The sequence below is a fragment of the Meleagris gallopavo genome, chromosome 9 (assembly GCF_905368555.1).
Source record: "Meleagris gallopavo chromosome 9, MGAL_WU_HG_1.1, whole genome shotgun sequence".
Classification (NCBI taxonomy): Eukaryota; Metazoa; Chordata; class Aves; order Galliformes; family Phasianidae; genus Meleagris; species Meleagris gallopavo.
Genome location: NC_139412.1, coordinates 12,968,283 through 12,990,871, shown reverse-complemented (window position 1 = coordinate 12,990,871; position 22,589 = coordinate 12,968,283). Strand labels below are relative to the sequence as shown.

Below are 22,589 nucleotides of genomic sequence, written 5' to 3'. Positions count from 1 at the left end.
AGTGAAGAAATTAATTGATATTTGCCCTTAGAAGACACATGAAGCAAACTTGTCTCCGGGAGAATGTTATGAGCATACAGAAACATTAGTTTCAGAAAACAAAGCTTCAGTGCAATGTGCCAGCAGAGGCTGGGACTGACAGTCTCTTGTTTTCCCGAAGGTCACTGCTCTCAGTAGCAATTGCAGTATGGCAGTGTAAGTGACAAAAAAGTATCCTGTAGCATTCCCACCGGCACTACTGTGAGGAGCTGCTTGTTTGCTAGGCTCTGCCTCATGATTCCAACCCTTTACACCAGTCTCCCAGATACACTTTCAGATGTACCACTATTGTGATGGATCTAAGTAAGTCATGTGGGGTTGTCTCACTGCATCACTCAAATTATTCTGGGAAAAGAATGATGAGTGGTTTCTATTTCAGTGAATAACAAATACGTTCATTATTAGGCCAGTCCAAGATTCAGGCTTTGTGTCAGTGACAAGCCTATCTGATGACAATAAGGCAAAGGGAATGGGAGAAAATGCTGAAGAAACCATCTTTGTTTTCTGCCCCTCATTCCAGTCTCCCTGGAATGCGATGAGTACCAGTGAACAAAGAGAAGGCACTTTAAGCACTGAAGCAGATTGATAAAGGGGTGATGCCTTTGTGCTCAGCTGCTTTCCTCCTTGTTTGGAAGGTCAAGGGGCCAGTTTTTCTTGCATTTTTTGAACACGGTAAAGATCAGATGTTCAAAAATATAACCAATTTGTCTGGGTTTGTACTCAATTTGACCAAATAACTGTGTTTAGGAGCCAAGTGGATCAAGCAGGTAATCACCAGCTGTTGTGTAAGCTGTTCAAACAGACAACGTGATACTCTTCTTTGCATTCAGCCAGCAAAGGAGTTCACCCATACATTTACCCAGAGAAACTGGGAATGGAAGCAGAAGCAGAGCTGATGCTGTTCTTTTCCTCTGCTTTATGCTCCATCCTGTTCTAGAGTAAATTCAACAGTCGTAGAATGCAGAGCAGGCAGTCTCTACTTTAGCTGTCCTTCTGAGTGACCAGCTGAGGACACAAACGATTTTCTTAACACCTGTTGCTGTGCACAGGTGATATAACTCTTCATCAGCTCACTATCTCTAAGCCTACCCTACTAGGCATCAGAACTGGAAGCACCCACTTGTTTACCTTAAATGCTGCACACACAACTTTGAGCTTCGCTCCATATTGTTTCTAAGTAATTTACCTAAAGCCCTTTAAAATGCAGAGCCATATTGCTATAGTTTTCTATCTGTTGACAGAATGAAGTATAAAGGTACTGATTGGTTTTAGGCACACAGAATGCAATTACAGTAGAGAAACAGAATAGAATTCTGAACATTTGACTGAAGATAAGTTTGAAAATGGCTCCATGGCCAACTGGCAGCTCAGATCCATCCAGCACTGAGGCTACCCAGGAATCTCACATTACAGGTTTAGAGAGTTAGCTGCCAGGAGACTGGTTGTGAGTTCCAGATGGAAATGATCTAATTTCAGTGGGAAGACTATGGAATAAGAAATTGCATGTTGGGTGCCCAATACATATCCCTTCAAATGAGAAAGTAGTAGTAGGAGAGAAGCAAAAAATATACCAAAAAAATTATGCAAGTTAGAACCAAATGTGTTAGGAAGTGATGGGAAGGTTTCGCTTTCTGTGCCCTCTTTGCTCCTAAGTCAGTCAGTTGCTAAGGACAAGGTGATTGGTGAAGTTAGTTTACAAGAGAAGACGAGGGCAGATCACAGGTGATAAGCCTTTTCCAGATAAGAAACATTATAACAGAGCAAAATGTCCTCCACAAGCATGATTCAGGCTAGTGAATAGAAATCCCTACTATTTTCTGTCAAGAAATGGGGGCAGCAGTCCTCAGCATCCCAGAAGAAACACACAACCAGGCAAACAGATTAGGCATATAGTAAAAAATGAATGCAAAGAGAGAATCGGATAACTTACAGCAATGAGCTGATAGGAATTGTTCATCATGGCTATGAGCATGTTCAGCAGCACGACAAGAGAGATGACATTGTAGGTACCAAACATAGTGGCCCCAACAAACTCTGTGAACTCATGTCTGGCTTTCACATTGGTGACGTAGAGATTCAGCAGACCAAACACAGACCAGAAGAGAGACTGGAGGGTCTCGAAAAGTCTGGAAAAACAAACAAACAGATTTTTACTTGGCTACTTGGTTCTGGGAAATGGAAATCAATACCTTTAGGAGCCCTGGATTTGTTGAGGATGGGTGTCACCTGGTGTGAGAGCTCTGCTGGTGGCACTGGAAGCACTTCATCACTGGGAGCACCAACATCAGGTGGGGAATGCACCGACATCAGGAGCTGGAATGCCACAGAGCATCAGTACAGTACAGAGCTCAGCAGTGCCCTTTATTCTGTCTGTACTCCAGCCACAGGGACCCGCTGGCCAATGCATGTAAGAGTTGTATCACATCAATAAAATTCACCACCTGCTTGAGAACCATATCCATGTGAGATGCAACAGCCTAATTGCCATGAAGAAACCCGAGGTTCTATTCCTATCTATATACATGCCAAGAACAAACACAGTATATTCCCTTTAATTAAAGTTGGCACAGAGTGTTAGTGCTACTGCTGTTATATATAGATGTAACTGTTTAAGCAGTGCATGCATCATTAACATGTCTATAAACTAAATGCTTAGGAAGTCCATGCTTTAGTTCTGCATGACCATAGTAGTTAAATAGTGCTCTATGACAGGGAATCAAAAGGTGAGAGATGCAAGAAATCACATCCACTTGAACCTTCTGCACTAGGATAGGCTGATAGCTTGTGATTACTTTGATCCTGTCTGACAGCATTGCACGTGGCCAGAAACACTGGTTGTGATGGCTTGTTTGTGAAGTAGCTCCCACCCACCACAGTGCAGTGCCCTCAATATCATGCTGCAACAATTGATCAGTAATGACTCAGATGAAAGAGAGTCATCACATTAATTCAGCTTGAGAGGTTTTCTTCATTTGAAGTCTTCCATCCATAGAGGAACTAGACCTGACCTCCCATGCTTTACAGCTGATGAGATCATCCCAGGTCTCTGTTTGCTTCAGCCAGAGACAAGTGACCTTTTGCAATCACGTCAAATACATAATCAGCAATCTAAATAATTACTCTATTTGGGCATCACTTGTTTTGGCTTTCAAAAATGTGGCGTTTATATCATTAAAAAATGACATTTATATGCCTGTTTAAGAGTTTCCATTTTGGCCTAGGGTCAGTGGATATTTTTGAATGTCCTTACCAGAAAAATCAATAAAAATAAATTCAGATACATTACAAACCAGGAATCCATTCTCCTGAATTCTGTGTGCAGCTGTTCCATACATAGCCCCATGCTTTATATGGGGATTTAGTTTCTTTATGTTTTGTGAACATAGGTTTTCACTGGCCAAAATTACAAAGACTCTTGAAAGCAAAAATCCTTTCTCCCAGAAGTCAAGACATTGGGCTTATTAAATAAGCAAGGTAATGGTAAAATAAGGATTAAGCAAAGAATGCTGAGCAGTTTGCTGTTAAAAATAGTGGAGTAGTCACTGTCTTTTAACTTATTTTAGCTTCTGGTGGTAGAAATACTGATTGGAGTATAGGCTCAGGAGAAACCGAGGTTCTTATCGCAGTTGAATATGAAACTGAAATAAACCTTCTATGTGATTTGTGCATTGCCTTGAATTCACAGTGTTATAACCACGAGTATTATTGGCCCAGGTTGCACCCAATATATTTGCATGTAGGCATGTACACAGAAAGCAGGTGTAGACAGCACCTGGTTTCTGCAATTTTGAATAGAAATAACACTTTCTCTTTTGTCCTTGTTTAATAACAGGTGAGAACCATAATCTTTTTCACTAAGTGTTTCAGGTGGGACTCATACTACTTCTGAGAAATGAATTTTGGTAATACAACTGCACTCTCTTGTCAAGTATGTTTTGGGCCTTAAGCAAACGGGAGAAATCTCACAGCTCCAACATGCTCCTGAGCAGCTAAGGAAGAACAAGTGCCCCCCTCTCTTCCAGGAACTCTCCCAGCCTCCTGCAGTCACTGCGGGGAAATGGTCCCAGCTGTCAGCTTCACCCTTCATGAGAACAACCTCCCAGACAGTCAGGTGTAATGGCTTCTTCCTCCCCTTCCACTATCTTCTTCTTTCTCCATCTATGAGGATCACAGTGCTAAACATACTTTTAGATTAAGCAATAGGCACTCCGCTTTCTAAAGGATGGTTAGGGCAGAACAGAAAACTTAAATTATTCATGACTTCGCCTCATTGCTGTCACAAAGGAATATTACTTCTCCATGATCTGTGTTTGTGATGCCGAACACTTCCACACCAAAAAAACATTAAACCCTTCCTCCAGGAGTAATAGGAAATAATGCACCAGTAAATAGGTGTCACATTTTAAACAAGCTGTACAAACAAGAACAACGGCCTGCTTTTCCTTCCCTTACAAAATTAGATCTTATTGTGTGACTGCCTAGAAATGGTGGTAGGAATCAAAGGGGACTGATTGAAAGCTTTTCACATTTTTTCTTCCATTAGGGATGAACTATGAGCAAACTTGAGGCAGCACCACCTCTGATTTGAATTCACTGCAGTCATGCTTGCTTTCTCCAGCACAACGGTGTAATTTTCTGTTTTGCAGGTTGCTCGTTCTTAGCCATTCACCCATGCTGTGCATCTGCTCAAGGGCTAAATGTCAGCTTGAACTGGGGGTGTTAATAATGACTATTTAAACTTTTAAGAATACGTTAAATAAATTCCTTAAGCGAGGCTCCAACAAAAAAGTAGCTGCAGAGCATTCTGTCCCCTGCCAGGAGACCTCAGTCCTAATGGGTCCCCTCCCACTGCGATTCTGTTTTAAACAAACCTCTGTCATAAAGGCTGAGCCCCCTCAATTTCCTTCCTGTGCTCTGTTCTCCTTGGCAGGGGGCTTAAACTGAATGCTAGGGTGGGAGAAATTGTAGTTTGTATTGAAGCCGATCCATACTCCTTCTGTTAAGTGGTTCTGTGTCATTTCTAGTTCCAAAGATGTTGTGCCTTCTTACTGACTTAAGGATCTTTTTTTTTTTTTCATTCCTGCTGAACAAATGCTCTTTTTCTTTAGTCAGATCCTCTTGTTGCTTCCTTCACTAGTATGCCAACACTGAAAACTAGTTTGTACTGGAGACAGGTCCAAAGTAGAATGCAGAACTGGAACACATCTGTTCACTGTCGCTCTGGGGAAAGGCAGACTCCAGTCCTGAACTTTGTGGGTTCGACCCTTCCTGAGGTAGAAGCTGTCACTTAACAAACACGGTGCTTGCCAAACATTTCTCCCTCTGGCTACTGCATCAATATAGATGTAGATAAAGAAATAGCATTTGTCATTTAACTCCTTTGCAAGGGCAGCACAACGCATTTCTGGAGCATTCAAAGCAATTAAGACAGAAAAAGGACTGAAGTCTTTAATTCTGTTTTTCATTAGCACAGTGCAGTTCCATTCACTTCCTCCAGATATAGATGAGTTTAATGAGAAAGTTAATCAAGTCTGTGGTGTTCCTGCTCTGCACTGGAGAAGAGCAGCATGCCTGGCCTACCAGGACTCTCTGGTGAAGAGTCTCTTGTAAGTTTGGACTTTATCCCTAGAAAGTCTCCCTCTTCTTGCAAGAATAGAGCCTACGGGATAGTGCCAGAGCCTTTCCTCTTCCAACCTAGTCATGTGGCCTAAGCTGTCATTTGCTTTTGATAACAATGCAACCTCACAAGTCCTTTTTTTAACCTCCAGCCTTCAGCTGAAGAAGAGTGGAGAATTATTGGGCATGATGACAAGTTTTATTTAATTTTGCCTGACGTGGTGGACAACAGTTTTGTTTTGCTTGCTTGCAGGACGTAGGCCCTTTTCTAGATGGTGCTTTATTTATTTCTCTTCCCGTTGTGTGTTAAGTACTGTGCAAGCAGCAAGAACAATTGGAGGGGGGCTGATTATTATAATTATTTCCACTATTAGTAATTAAAACAAATAGATCACAGAGACAATTCATGTTATTTTTCAGCATGTGCTATCACTTTCAGCCCTGCCAGCTGTCATCACAGCAATTTCCATGCCAGCATCTCAGTAATGTACTAGTATTTGCAGCAAAATTGATTTTGATGTGATTTTAGTCTCACCCCGCTGCAAGGGAATCAGAGGAGCCTGCAACATCATGTGTGAATAAAAATGGCCTAGATGAGCTTGTTGTTGTTGCTCTGCCACATTATTTATTAATACAGCTTTTTCCTACGTTCATCTCTTGATTTCTACATTTTGCTTGGCTTCCCCTCCTCTCTTCCAGAATAAGACAATACAGTTATTGCAGCAAAAGGATATCTGTTTTCTCACATGCCAAAATTGAACGCAGCACTAATAACATTTCAGTTGCAAGATGATGCAGAGAGACTCTCTGGACCAGAACTAAAATGATTGTCTCTCACTTCCAGACCTAAGAGGCTTTGAGGCTTTCTGACAGCAAAGCTCAGCAGAATGTCTGCCCCAGTTAACTCACACCTTTCCTGCAGAGTGAAGCAGCTCACCTGATGTTTACAAATGAATAAATAAAGTTACTTTTGGTGCAGTGATACACAGCATGCAAAGGCAGGTAAAAATAAGGGACAGAGTTGTCCTCAAAATCAGACAGGAAAGAACATCTTACGTGGAGAAGGCATTGTTCTGTTTCTCACATCGGATCCCCTTGCAGTTGTTGGGTTCCTCCGAGGCACTGGTCTCATAATAAAAATAAAGCTGGTTCAGTCCATTGGCAAAAGCCAGAAGCACCAGACAGTAGATAAAAAGGAACTTAAGGATGTCTAGCAGCATGCGTCCCAGAGAAATCTGCAGGGGTCCCAGGTGTGAATTTGCTGTAAACAGGGATATGAGACGCAAAGAACTTAAAATGTTGGATATTGCAAAGAGGGCTTCTGCAATGAGAGTCGGGTGCCACATTTCCCATTCCTCCCTTGGACGAGAACCGTTGTACTGAAAGAAATAACACGGGTATAAAAGTGAATTACGTTGTAATCATTTTGAGATAAACTTGAAACTCAAACCTGCTAATACTAATGCTTTCCTATATATATTACCAAAGACACAAGTACTTTTCAACTCTTAGTGTCAGTATCCCACTATCATTCAGGATTCACTACTGAAGCTGAGTTCATCAGGACAGAGCTTTTTAATGAAGTCTTCTTATGAAATCTCCTTCACATTTAGACTGTTCTCTAGAGATATTTTTGGGATATCAGCTTTTCTCTGGAGGTTTCTGGTATGTGGGCTGTACTTAGCTAAAGTTTGATAACAGGTCTTTTGAATTGGATAATTGTGGGTAATTCAGGTCCTTGCACTGATATATAACATCCTTCTCTTTATTTATTTATTTATTTAGATTTAAAGAGGTTCTGACTGCTCCTTGGTAGGTACAGATCATTTCCAATTACCTTTTTTCTCTTTTTCTTCCTGAATACTACCATACCTTTGAAACACTGCTTATTCCAGGATGAATGTGAGAGAGACAGAAAGGAGGGAAGAAGGCAAGCAATGAACTAAGGAACATAAGAAGTGAATGCTTTCTCTCTGTCAAAAAAGCGCCAACAGCCCAGAACCAAAACATGTTCTTCATATTAATTTTCTTATTAGTTAATTTGCCATGGCAATTTTAGGAAAGTCGCTTAGGCAGAGGTCATAATTACAGCCAAAATACTGGATACAATTGAGTGCATCAGTTATAAAATTAACTTGGTTTGTAATGCAACTGTAATAGCAGAAGCATTACCTGAGATAGCCAGATGTAAATAGGTAACATGAAAGAGCTGGTTGTATAAACACAACTTCTCTGGCAGTAGAGAATGGAGTTCAAGACATTTTAACATCAAGGAATAATTTATCTTTTTTAGCATTTGTTTCTGCTGATTTAACACATAAAAAGGCAAAAACGCACTTAGAATCGTATCACTAATACTGTAGCCAGAATGTTTAGGTCTCTAAAAACTTTTTAAATACTTTTTAAAAGAAAATGGTATCCATATATCACTGGCAGATGAGTTTGTAGGGACTTCCCATTTAAATCTGAAGGTGCAATACATGAATTCACATTTTTGTCAAGGAGGCAACTTAAAAACAATAGTTTTAAACTGTTCCTCCATATGAAGGCACTGAGACATGATAGAATTTCAATGTGACATGTGATTGCTTCTGAAATTTCCAAACTGTTCATTATTCCATGAACATAACAGCCTGAGTTTGTTAACTTGATTTGAAGATGGGTCTTAAAACGCTTACAAACAGGTCGACATTTTAAACTTTTCTGCCAGTAATCAACTGTGGGAGTGGATAGATGTGATCAGCAAGCCTCCCCTTCTTAGAGGGAAGATTTGCACAGTTTCCTTCTGCGTGCTGGCTGGACACATCAGCCCTGGGGCTCTCTGCCAGGATAGGTGCAAGTAAAGGACTGTGAAAAGGTCTTCATTTCACATCTATTTTTAAAGCAATTTGCTAGGATTGTATTTTGGCTCTTTATAAATTGACGGTATATCCTTGCTTGGAAAACAGCAATCACTTTTGAACAGGCAACTGCAGATAGCAGAGAAACTGATTTCAGAGTTACCTAATGAAAAGGCTGGAGTTGTTCAGGTGAGGCTTCAGAAGATGAAACACAAAGTATACAGGGTAGTTCAAACAAGTTATAACAGGCAGGCATATTTATCCTTCCTCATTACATGATAATTCAATGCAGAAAATGAAAACTGATTAAGAAAGTATTTTTACCCTATAATTAGACTGAAGATTTCATTGTTACAGGACAATATTGAGGCCAAGACCTGAAACCAGTCAAATCAGGGGGAAAAAAAGTCTCCACATAAAAATTAGGATGGAAAACATAACCGTCAGTATACAATTTATTTTTCTGATATTTGGCAGAAAGTTAAACGTGCATGTAATCCTTTGGAGTTCCAAGAAATGTTAGACTATGGTATACTGGCATATATACCAGCCGTTTCCAGCCCTGGGCTGTTCTATAAATAACAAAAACCTTTACAAGTCTTGTTGCAAAAGACTTTGAAGCCATTATCAATGTTTTAAATCCTCATGTCTCAGAGCATACTGCAACCTTTACTTGACATAGGTCAGAACTTCTGTGGGCATGCTCTTTCAGAGCTACCACTGTAGAAGGTTTTAAGCACTTCTCAGTATTGTTTGACATTGGTCATTATCAAGACCAGACCTTAGGTTAGCCAGGTTTAATTCAAGTGGGACTGATCTGTACTCAAACGGATATATTCCTGTAATTATTCTGTATTCTTTTTTGTGCTGATGTATAGTTCTTTGTGTTTCTGTAGTCTTTAGAAAGTATATAAATGAAACTCTACCTCCTTTGTGTGTCTGGTTTGGCTGTAAGTTTAAATCTCAGTGTGACCAGATAAGTCTGCGGATGCATAGCTCTTTTGGTAATTTGTATGCGAGAGAGAGAAATAAAAAGATTGTTAGCATTTTAGGATTTGTTTGTGAATGCTACAATTTTCAACATTTTCTGTATTGCTCACAGATTAAAGACCAGCCTTTCAAGTCTCTAATTTCCTCACTGGTTCTGAATGCCGGGAAAGAAAGATGTGATCTGTTTTAGCTTTGATGCTGTCACAGAGCTGCTTCTTCAGGGAGTAGCAACTGTCATGAAGTTTTTCCCTTGAAAAACTAACTCACCACCATACAGCCTTCTGGATTTTCAACAGGCCCTGAAACACTACAGTCTTAAAGCTCCAGCATGTTGCTTTGTCATTTTCTTGCCTACAGATTAAACCTTGAATGTATATTCAAGAGGAGAAGCTGACTACTTTACATCAGATGCAAGCTACAAGCAGGTGTGCTCTCAGCAGACTTTGCACAGACAAGTAATCTACAGATCATGGGTCTCAGTGACTACAGATTATAAATCTTGGTTGTAGATGTTTTCAGCTAACTCTATTCTTCTTGTTCCTTTATTACTTTATTTAAAAATCATAACTTCATGAAATTTAGCATTGTTGAAAGCGATCTAATGTCAACATGGAAAACAAAAGGTATCATTGGCAACTGAGTAGCTACAAAATGGAGAGCAAGTGGGGAAACTTCCACCCGGTGCCCAAACAATCTAATTCAATATTAGTCAAAGAGTAGTGATGGGAAGGAAGGTCATTCCCTATACAAATTAATAAGCTTTCCAGGTGAATTTTCAAATCTGAACTGTTGCGGTAGCAGCAATTCTCATAAGTCTGTAATTGTGTGCTTGGCAGTTTCTATCCTGTATACCACAGTTCTCACAAACAAATTACAAATTCTCTTTCCCAAGTTACTGTACCTTGACATAGGCAACAATTTTAAGGGAGATAGTTGCAAGATAGAGGGAGTTCATTGCAAAATCCATCAGATTCCACCAGTCATGTACGTATTCATTGAATCCACCGTCCCACATTTCCTTGATTTCTCCCCAGATAAAACCTGTTGAAAGAGAGTTCACTGTCATGGGAAGGCATTATTTTCCATTAAAGCATTGTGTATATGTGATGTGGTACAACTATAAATTAACTGTTTAGAAAAAAATGTCTCATTCCTTCTGTCTTCTAGAAAATAAAACTGCGCTGATTATGAGGCATTTTACAGCTCCATTAGGAATGCTATCTAGAGAGATATGAGAAAGACCTAGATTTCCTATGTAGGGCTGCAGATACAAACACAAGGAGACTATCTGAAACCTGAAGTTACTTATAACTACCTGAAGTTAATTGTAACTAGCATGAATGGATTGACTCAGGTGAAATTTGTTTTATACCAATGTAGTATTTAAATTAGTGTATTTGGAATAGTTTTTTGTGTATTGTCTGCTTCCACAGTAATCTGTGGCTCAGATGCACAGTACAGATTTTTTCTGACCTTTTCTGCAGAACATGCAACACAAGTATACCAGCTTCTGCATACCAGTATACTCCCTCCCTGACCTGGGAATACCACACCAGAGATGAAAGAAGTGAATTCATTCGCTACGCCCAATCATTGCATTTATGCATCTTGCTCCACAAAAAGCCTAGGGACTATTTGGGGGAGGGAGGGGGGCAGGGGAGAGAGAAACAAAACAAAAAGGTATGGCTCAGCATGAAAAAGGGCACTGCAGCTTGGTGTCGCATCTCTCAGCAGTGAGTCACCTAATGCCAACCATGGCTACGGGTTTTGTGAGGTGAGAATTTGTTCCCAAAGGTATGGCCAGAGACCATCATCTTTACTCTGAAATGCCTTCTGGTAATAAGGTAGCATTTCTCCCGCAGAGGTCTGTGCTGGGACTGGTTTTGTTCAACATCTTCATCAATGACCTTGATGAGGGGATAGTGGCCACCCTCAGCAAGTTTGCTGATGATACGAAGTTGGGAGGATTGGCTGACACGCCTGAAGGCTGTGCTGCCATTCAGCGAGACCTGGACAGGCTGGAGAGCTGGGCAGTAAGAAACCGGATGAGGTTCAACAAAAGCAAGTGTAGGGTCTTACACCTAGGGAGGAATAATTGCATGCACCAATACAGGCTGGGGGATGAGCTGCTGGAGAGGAGCTCTGCAGAGAGGGACCTGGGCGTCCTGGTGGACGACAGGTTGGCCATGAGCCAGCAGTGTGCCCTCGTGGCCAAAAAGGCCAATGGCATTCTGGGGTGCATTAAGAAGAGCGTGTCCAGCAGGTCGAGGGAGGTGATCCTCCCCCTCTACTCTGCCCTGGTAAGGCCTCATCTGGAGTACTGTGTCCAGTTCTGGGCTCCCCACTACAAAAAAGACAGGGATCTCTTGGAAAGAGTCCAGCGGAGGGCCACAAAGATGGTGAAGGGCCTGGAGCATCTCCCCTATGAAGAAAGGCTAAGTGAACTGGGTCTGTTTAGCCTTGAGAAAAGACTACTGAGAGGGGACCTGATCCAGGTTTATAAATATCTGAGGTGTGGCGGCCATAGCGGTGAGGCCAGTCTCTTTTCAGTGGTACGTGGAGACAGGACGAGGGGAAACGGACATCAGCTGCAGCATAGGAAGTTTTGCACGAATGTGCGTAAGAACTTCTTCACGGTGAGGTGACGGAGCACTGGAACAGGCTGCCCAGGGAGGTTGTGGAGTCTCCTTCTCTGGAGATATTCAAGTCTCGCCTGGACGCCTACCTGTGCGACCTGGTGTAGGGAACCTGCTTTGGCAGGGGGGTTGGTCTCGATGATCTCTAGAGGTCCTTTGCAACCCCTACAGTTCTGTGATTCTGTGATTCTGTGATTTGCTAACCTTCACGTTACCTCCCTGCTGCTAGTAGGGTAAAACAGTGAGCTTCCATAGCTCATTATCAGACTGCTACCTGGCATAACATTTTTATTGTAAGTAACTTACATGCCCTTTATTTAAGATCTGTTTAAGTACTTTTAAGAACCTAAGCCCAATTTAAAAGCAAATGGCAGCTAAGCTCCTAGGTCACCATGTTTCTGAGCACGTCCTTAGAGCTTTCAGATGTTTTGAAATAGCCACTTTACAATATCCTTGAATGAACACCTGAAATGCACATGAAAAGAGAAAGAACAAAATACACATCAAGCTGTACTACCGATGCAGTTACTCAAATATCTACCCATGCCCAACCACAGAATACTGGAGTGGTCACTGAAATGCCACTCCCAATTCATTTTTAGGACCTGAAAATTCAATCTGAAGAGCAGATAATGTTGAAATGAACCGCTGCAAACATCCAAATATCAGTCTCAGCCCTTCAGATTCCAGCCAGCAGGTCAATGGTCAGACAAGCATAATGTCAAGGCCAATAAGGTAATTTTATTACAGCTGCCTCCAAATCTTTGCATGCACACAAAAACGTAGAATAAATCAATGGAGAGGAGTCTGTTGAAGAACTCATACACTGTATTTATAGTGAGTTATCACTGCTGGTTACTATAGTTACAGCAATGCTGTGTGTGCTTGTTCACTCTCTCTCCTTTTGTAGTGGAAGATATTTCATAAATAATTACCTTTAATCGGGTGAAACTGTTCTAATTTCTCCATGCAATAAGCAATCCCACAATATCCCTATTTATCTGAAACAAAGGAACTCAAAAGTAAGAATAGAAAACTGTAGCAGGCTATTCTGAAAGGCTTTTTTGTATGGATTATCCTTTCATCTGCACATCAATTTTGCTGAAGTGCCCACCATTTCCTTCAATTTAAACCATGAAGTAAAGGATAAAATGAAGAGATCACCTTAGTTCAGAGAAGACATTTAGCTTTCTCAGCTTATTCTGAAGTTTCTACCAACACATACATTTCAATGCCATAACTTAGTTTAATGAGATAATGAGGCTTGAGTTACCTTTTTTAAGTTGCAATGAAACTACACAAAGAACAACATGCCCTGGATCATGATGGAAAGTGACTTGTGAGCATGATGGCAACTCTTTTTTTCTTTATGCATTTCCCATCAGCAGTTTTAGCTTTGGCACAGTGAAGTCCATTCAGCACAGAACCCGCTTGCTGCTGAGCCACCACAGAAAGGAAGAGCTGGGTCCTAGAGCTAGCCCAGGAGAGGCACCAGCAGAGAGAGTAGAGGTGGACACATAAGAAGCAGTGAAGAGCCACTAGGAGAGCTCTAGAGACAGAGGTTTGCTGAGAGAGATGTCCCTTACTGTGCTGTCCACAGCAGCACAAATATGGCTTTCCAGGCCCTTGACCCCAAGTATAAAACTGCAGCTCACTAATAACTGGCTGCGGGGTAATGAACTGAGCTAGAGTGCACAGAAAGGCTGGAAGAGAGAAAGGAGGGCATTTAAACCATTGCCCCACGTGTGCCTCATAGTATCACTTCAGCTCTCAGTGATGCTACATGCTAATGGCAGAGCAAAGGAGATGGGGGCCTAAGGCGAGGAGAGATGATGTTTCCTAAGAATCCTAGGTTTTCACCTTCTGTTGCCTTTGAGCTCAGTTTGAAAGGATAAATACATCTTATAAAAAATGCACCCAAATTTGCTTCTCTGCTCTTCTCCAGTGGCTTTATTTACTTTTTCCCACCTCACCTTGCTACCTCCTCACCCGTGCATCCTGCCTTTGGGGTCCAGGCACTCCATGTTCTTCACAGTTCTGCTTGCCCAAGCCAGAACAGGTAACAACCTCAGGTTCAACCTGCTGTATTAGATATCCCTTCTGCCTATATTAGAGTGATTGATACTGATTTGTTCAGTGTATATCAGCACAGAGGCATAAGGCAGAATGAGATTTATCTTCCCTTCTCTGCTATCCTGTGGCCCAGGAACAAGCAAGGCAGGCACCTGTGTGCTGACTGCCAGAACACATCAGCAAGAAGGGAAAAGCCTTTGGCTTTGCCTCCTGCCATGCACCAGCCAGTAGAAGGAAGCCAGCATTCAGGTGGCTTATTTGATACTACCATGACCCAGTAGCTAATTCCTACACCCACTCCTTGCACAGATGATGTGGGAAGCAGGGAGAGAGCTGTGTCTGTTCAGGTTTACTCAGGGTCATCTCTAAAGGCATGTCAGATGGCAACAGGGACAGCAGAAGAGCCCTAGGCCAACAAGATCTGTTACACCAGAAGGAGCCCAGCTGTTTCATGCAGCTTCTGAAGCTGGCTGCCAAATCTGTTTACATGATGATGATGCTGAGATCAAGTCTCCATACAGTTGCCATGGGTGCGAGGCAGGAGACTGCAGGTCAAGCATTCTTGTGTTCCTGACTTACCTAGAACCCAGGGCAGGATCATCCACTCCACGATGGTGGGAGGCGGTCCCTGCATGTGAAGGTCAGTCCTGACGATATGCTGCGATGCCAGCAGGAGCATGAAGAGGAAGGTTAGGTATGAGCCGGTGTGGCAGATAAACTTTATAAATGGCTTTTTAATGAACAGTCCCAGCCTGCTCTTCGGTGCAATCAGATATGCCACAGATAGCACAGGGAATAGCAGTCCGATGGTGACACAGGTCAAGAGTTTTACTGCCCAGTGTTTCCGCCTCCAGCCTGGAAAACCATCATACCAAAGTGTTGCTAGTAGCTGCTGGCAGTTTGGCTGAGCAACAAACTGAGGAGGAAGAAAAAAGAAAGCTTATTACTGACTCGTACCTCATGTATGCTCCTCCTTATCTTATAGAGATCCTTATACAAAACTTTGGGCTGGGTATGGGGTAGAACTCCACTCTTCTTTTCTACACAGGATTTAAGATTTCTTTTAAGAGATCTTTTCTATTTGAATCATCATTCAGTGTATCAGGTACTCACGATATATAAAGCCTCATCCAGAAGTGATACAACTAAAATTACTATGAGCTTTTTCTCTTCTTACGGTTTTCCTTTCAGAACATTTTAGGTTTCGACAGTCTCAAACAAATCACTGTCAGTATCTTTAAAAAGTGACTGAAAGAGAAGTCAGGAGGGAAAAGATGGAAAGCTCCAAGTGTGTGCATGTGTGCATGTGTTAGAGAGAGGGAGAGAAGATGTCTACAAAGCGTATGGGGTGCTGCACATGATTTTGTGCAAGGACTCCAGCATATGTGTGTGTGGGCTGGGCTGGGCATGAGACAGCATGCAATAATGTAAAGTTTAGCCAGGTGACATCTGCTGAGAAGCAGGACAGCACATTTGTAAACGTGTCTTGTTATTAAGGAAGAGAGCAATTGTAAAATGTAAGAGATTAAACAGAAGCAAAAAGAAACCTTTGATCACAGCAGCAAAAATGACATTTGAAAGTTCACTTTCTCGCTGTAAAAAAAAACAGCTTTGGGTTGGTGATATATTGTATTTTGGTGACTCCATACAAGAAGTGCTCAGGTTGAAACTCTTGACTGTTTTAATGCCTAACAGCCCTTGGAATTTCAGACTCAAGCCAAAATATTTCTGGCCTATGCCAGAAGACTTATGTTCTTGATTATAACTAGACAGCCCCATGGTTTTCTAAACTTTTCAGACCCACAGCTAACTAGAGATGTCTGCAAGATCAAGAGGGCTCCATCTATGTATTGGATTTTTAACCCACATTAATGAAGTTAAGCAATGACATAGGTTGCCCTGAGAGGCTGCAGAATTTCCTTGGAGATCTTCAAAGGCTTCTCAGCATGGGCCTGGGCACCTTGCTCTTGTAGCTCTGCTGGAGCTAGAGCATGGGTGGCACCAGCTGGACCCAGAGGTCACTTCCAGTTTCAGCAATTCAGCGAAGTTATCCTTTCTGAACTCAGATTTCTGACTGTGCTCTGCAAGTTTAAAAGCAAACTTCTGTTTTCAGGGTACCTGTTATTTTTGCTGTAATTAAGTTTAAAACAAACAAACAAACAAACAAAAATCAACTGTATGAGCATGGATACAGCTATCACAAAAACAATTCTGTCACAGCATCTGCGACAGGACATGGCTGCATCAAAAGAATCACACTTCCAATTGACTGTAGGACTAACAGCATTCATCAAGAAGAAACCTCTGAGTAACCTGAAGATGATACTACTGTTTATTACACTTGGCTCATACATATTTAAAAGAGTCCTCTGTGAAGGATGTAGTGCTAACATGCTCTACATCCCCCAGCAGAGAAGCCAGATCTTATCAGCAAAGTACTCTTTCACTCCCATAATTCAAAGCAGCTCTTGGAAGGAGGTGGCAAAGGGCCTGGATTCTAAATACCAGAGATTCCTTCTTAGTGTTCAACCCTGGAAGAAGCTCCCATGCAGATACTGTTCCCCACAGTGCTGACACAGGCCAGGGCTACAGATACACGGCCCTCCTTAACACATCTTTGATTTGTGCCTAGAATTTGCCGTAGCTCTTAGTTACCTGAAGATCACATTTGGTGTAAAAGAGACTTCTTAATGGTAGTTTCAGCACACACCTGTATCTTTTAAACATTCACTCGCTGCCAGAAGTGCTTGGTTTATTTAGTATGCACAGGGACTTTCTATATGCAATTCTCAGCACTCTGTACCAGCAGAGTACTATCACTGCCACGTTCAAAATGGGAAACCAATGTGAAACAGAAGGAAAAAACAAGAGTTGTTCAGTATCAGAGGAGGAAAAGTGGCTGCAGAACTCATGGCTGGGGTCCCTCAGGACCTGATCCTGAAGCACAAGTCAGTGGTGGAGTCCCAAGCTGCTGTTCTGACAGCAAGTAGTATCTGAAGGCACTTCTCCAGAACTCCCACAGGACCTGAGTGCAGCCTGGGATCAGCACCAGGAAGAATGTACAGTGAGAGGGGAAAAAACCAACCAAACAACCAACTTTTCCTCCATCTCTTATGGGTTTCTCTGTTTTTCCCTAGAACAGATTTTTGGTGTGAACAATGTTGTAGAAAACAAAACAGTATGTGACAGAAGTCAGGAAAGTCTGACAAAACCATTCAGGTATTTTTTGATTTTGTGAATGTATCTAAACGTTGTAACAGGCTGCCTGTATCAGAATCACACCGCATTTGGCTTTGGGTAGTTCAAAGATATGGACTGATGAAATTAATACTAAAAACAAAATCTCCAGGAGGCATAGAAGGCATTTCTGAAGCTGGACATGTACATGTTATTACTACAATCCATATGGTTGCTGCATCTCACATAGAAGCGACACAACACTCCAGTGGGCATGAGAAAAAAAAATAAAAGCGCATCTGATTTGTGATTAACTTACACATACAGCAGAAACTGGACAGTAGCTGATACGGAGATGAACTCCAGAAAAAGCAAAGACCTGTTGCTCATAACTACCTGAAAGTGTGATGGTGAAATGTCAGACCTGGGGACGGTGATGAAAGAAACAATTCTACAGAAATTGAAAAGAACATCAAGCATTGATTCTCACTCGGTTTGTTGTTTTTTAATCTCTTGTTTCAGAAGGGTCAGGATGCTAGGTTTAAAAGCAAGAAGATACGGAAGGCTACAGTGCAGTATTTTTTCATATAAGATCACAAACAGGAGCTGTGACCGCTCGTGTTCTGCAGTCATTTGCATGGTAACAGATACTGCTGTTTCTCAGAGATGAGACACAACTTTTTGTTGAGGGGAAAAATGTATAAATGCATTTTCTCTTTATCACATATGATAGAAACCTTTAAGGGGAGAACAAACTGTTTTTCCCTTGAGTCAAAGTCAGAGTCATTTGAGAAATCAAATGACTATGTTCCTCTGGTTGCTGTGCAACTTGTGAGCATCTTCGAAGTGCCTCCTCTCTGCCTAATAGCTCATTTATAAAATCTGCTTTCCAAATTGCATCTGATGTTAGTTCTTCAGACGGAGAGAAATTCACACATCACGAAAGAGCAGCTTTAAAGATCAGGTTGGCATAAGGCAACGGAAATGGAAAAAGCCATTAAATTTTCCTATCAAGCCCATCTCAACATCACTAAAAATGGCCTGGGGGAAATTTAAGCACACCACACTCAAAAAAGCCCTCCTAATGTCATAAACCACCAAATGTTGCCATTATTAAAGATAAGTCTAAGCACTTACCAATGCAGGATTTTATTAACTCATCTTAGTAAAACTCATTAATCATAGTGTTCAAATTAGTAAATACTACAGCTTAGCTTTCACATGGCACAAAGACTACAACTGGGTGAAATGCAGTGTTTTCAATCTGCAATTATCTGGCTACTTCCCTGCATACTACAGCGAATGTCAGTCTCATCTTTGTTTCTAGGTGTTGTTACCAGAACCTGTGGACTAAACCATCGAATGCTCAGCTCCTTAAAGACTGTCCAGGGCTAGTGAGGCTACATCAATACACATAACATTCAAAACAGGGAAAAGCTCACCTCTAGCCTTTTTTGGGTGTGAAATGGCCTGAAATTGTAAAATTGTGGAACTTTTGTTTTCATAATTTGAAATTTATCTAGAAAGTTTAGGAAACAACCTTATTTTTATTTTGCAAATAGGTGAAACCGGGATCTGAAAAAGCAAGCTGACTTTTCCAATATCACTTATTTGAAGGCCTTTCCTGAATATGAGTTCTATCTCAATGTAAGTACGGTCCCAAAGATGTTTTTCATCTTTTTTTCAAAGCCTTTTCATTTGCTGTAGGTAGAAATATTGCATATCGCAGTCTTTTATCATTTCACATGAACATACTATATGTGACAGGATTTGATATCAGTTAAAGCTTCTGCACTGTGAAAAGGGAAGATCTTGACCATTTAAAAAAACTACACGTTGTCCCAGTTTTGTAGGTGGTCCACAATCAATGGCAAATGTTCTGTACCAGGTGCTCTGTTTGAGAAGACGAGCATGAGTTGAAAACTGTATTTCTTCAGCAGCTAACAGGCAGGGCTCCTTCTCATTATCTGATGAGAAGAACACATCCTTAGCTGAAGATGCAGTCATCCAGTGAGCAATAAGATGCAATTCAGAGTACCTTCCTTGTGAGGACAACGCGGTTCTGTGGGCAAGACGCTTCGTCTAGCCTCTGAAAATGGGGATAAATTACTTAATCTTTTCAAGAAGTGAGATCAGCAACTTCACTCATGGTTGGGAAACACATTGAGGGCAGAAACTACTGCAGTATGAAGTCTTCTGTGCTCTTTCCTTTCCTTTTTTCCTTTCAGTCCTGCCAGGCTGTAACATTTGGCTTGCATCTGGATTGTGCAATTAGAGAATTTCATTCTCAATGTTCATCACACTCATTGTCACCTGATTCTCTACCAAGGGGAATGTTTTTAAGGGAAAACAGCAGCTGCTGGATGGAGTATCTTTTTCTTAATATCTAATCTTAACTGATGTTTTTATGTCACCTAAATTTTATTTCTTGGGAATTAAATGCTTTCTGCAAGCTGTGCCATTAATATAAATATCAAACATAGAAATTATATTCCACCCCCCCTCCCCTATCTATGAGGAAATCCCTTATCTCTCACAGTCAGAAGTAATTTAGGATCAGACACAGATGGGCTGAGATGTGAATGCCTCGGGGAGCAACTGAAATAGCTCCCTGATAGACATCACAGGGGCTGAGCACAGTATCTCTCCGCGTTTATTCTGATTATCGTGACGGCTGCCAACAGGCTCTTCTGTTTGGAGTTTGTTAGAGTTCTTTTCTGTACCCTTGCTGCAGACAGCGATAGTGAATGCTCTTCATAGATGAACAAGCACTAATTTATAACTGCAGAGCCCTGCATTAATAAGCAGGACCGAGTTCTTCTGCTAGTCAGCTTCAGCTCCCAGTGAGGTTAACACTGAGAGCCAAATGTGGCATGAGAGCCATAAAATTAACTTTGGTCTCCCTGTCTGACACTTATATTGATAAGTTAGACTTCACCGATAGTGCTTTACCCCACAGCAATGATCCAAAACACACAGCTGGATGCAACACTTTTTGAAGTATTAAGTGCATTTGGGATTATTGTTATTTTATATACTATAAATTACTTATTTTATTACAAACATTATATTGCATTACATTAAATTACACTATATTACAATATTATGTTATGACTATATTCCATAGTAATTATCCAAAACATGGCAGTTGCATAGCTGCAAGGTTCCTGTGTTTGAGGGTTTTATTATTTGCGCTGTCCTTTACAATTAAAGTTATTCTGGCTTTGAAAAGGCAGACTGTCACACAAACTGAGCTAGATTTTGCAGTCTGTGTGACAGTTGGGTAAATGCAGCGTCTGATGTAGTGGCATTAAGTATATATTTCAGCTAATTCTGTAAGAAATGTAGAATTCCTGTGAATCTAATTATATCATGAAATAGATAAATGCCATTGCCGTTCTCCACTCACTGCACGTCCTGCCTTTCAAGTGCCTTATGCTCTCTCCCTGGCAGTCATCAGAGTGAAGATGTCTCTGAGGACACACACATCCCCCAGTTCAGGTGAGCAGATGAGGCCAGGCTGTGCAGCAAGACTGTGCCCCTCTTACCCCACACTGACACAGCTCTGGGGAGCGTATCGGTTTCCTTTGCTTCCAAATCCTCCAGATGGGCCTGCACGAGTAGCACGATGCATTTCCATGCAACAGAAAAACTATTCTGCCTCCATTTTCTAACCAAGGAGAAGAAAGGAAATGTGATTGTTGTATCAGTTTGAAATTCCAGCAGGCAATACTCAAAAGAGTTACATTTTTTAAATTAGCTCAAAAGCAGAAGAGAGAAACTATCTGTGGCCTCATTTGAAGCCTGCTGCTGAAAGCAAGCAAGCCCTGTGAGATCTGATATTCTACATAAGAAATTCCAGCCCCTCAAGTGTGCAGCGTTGCGAACAGTGAGATGAATAAGAAAATACTCTTTCTTAGCACTTTTTTTTTTTTAAAGTTCAACCTTGTTAATGACTGCAAAGTTATTTACATTCTGCTGCTAAAGCATGAACTGCAGAGGGTAAACACCTAATGGTTGTTCATCCCGTTAATTAAGTACTTTCTGCAACAGAGAAAAAAGGAAAAAATGAAACAAAGAAGCTGGAGGGGAAGCTGGGTAACTCAGCCATAGCTACAGACTGTAGCTCAACATTCTTCATCAGGCACTTCCAAGAGATCATCTTTTTCTGTGTTATTTTTTCTCAAGAAATTACAGGATGAATATCCTATGAAAACACAGCTGCTATTCACATGTATGTTACCTCAAACAGTGAAGCACTGATGCAAATCCAGTCATTTCTGTCATTAGAAGATCACTAGCTCAGCTGGAAGAGTCCTTAAGGAAAACCTGGTGCTACCCAAATCACTCAATCCCTCTGCTGGTGGCTAAAACAAACTCCAGATCCTCCACAGATGAACATATGGCCTTAAATTATACAGAATTTTGTTTAATCTGTTCTTAGAATATTTTAAGTGACGATGACACATGAATCTTAACTAAAGGTCTCCCATTCATAACACGTCTTGATGGTAGCAGACATGAACTGAGTTCAAGCTGTAGCAACTACTAAGTCCCCTGTGATGTGAATGCTAGCAAAAGGTAAGACTGCATGAGTGCCAAAAACCTGCTACCATTCCATCAAGATTCATAATTTTCATGAATTTATGTTGGACTGGTTTAAATATTTAAAGAGAAGAGGTCCTGTATATTCTAAGACAAAGGTAAGACCCAGTAAATCCTGGTGCCCACACACAGAAGAAGCAATTAACAAAATATTTAAGCTTGACATTAAATTCATCTCTTCTCAGAGTGTTTAAATGTGTGTTTAGCTATAGACTTGTATTTATGGCTCTGTCAGCAGGATTTAAGTGCAGTGTAAATCCAGCCTTGAATAAAGGTGAACTGCTGAACAGTGCTTCTGGAGACGAGCTGTTACCAGCAACCCCAGAACAGCTCTTCTGGGTCAAAGCCTGAGCACAAGCCCAAATGAAAGCATAGAGCTTTCTAGAGAAAAAGAAAAAAATTTAGTATGTATTTTAGCAGATAGCAGAATACAGCTGAAAAATAAACAAGCTGATAAATAAAATTATCCCAGCAAATATTTCAGAGTAGAGTTGTGTTGCAAAGGTTAAAGAGGCACAATTCAGTTTCCAAAGGCAGTATGCTACAGTGTGCAACTAAGAGAGGGTCAGTTGATCCACAACACGCTAACTGCTCTCCCAGAGCCAAGCAGACT

At 41.2% G+C, this 22,589-nt stretch overlaps 1 protein-coding gene across 1 annotated transcript in view; it reads right to left on the bottom strand.

Moving 5' to 3' along the window:
* Window positions 1-22,589, bottom strand: part of TRPC5 (transient receptor potential cation channel subfamily C member 5) — a 69,466-nt gene that overhangs the window by 22,906 nt on the left and 23,971 nt on the right. Inside the window, exons 3-6 of the mRNA XM_031554681.2 lie at window positions 14,774-15,110; window positions 10,387-10,526; window positions 6,712-7,034; window positions 1,970-2,165 (exon numbers count right to left, since the gene is read on the bottom strand). Coding sequence (XP_031410541.1) covers window positions 1,970-2,165; window positions 6,712-7,034; window positions 10,387-10,526; window positions 14,774-15,110 — 996 coding nt within the window. The remainder of the gene's footprint in view (window positions 1-1,969; window positions 2,166-6,711; window positions 7,035-10,386; window positions 10,527-14,773; window positions 15,111-22,589) is intronic.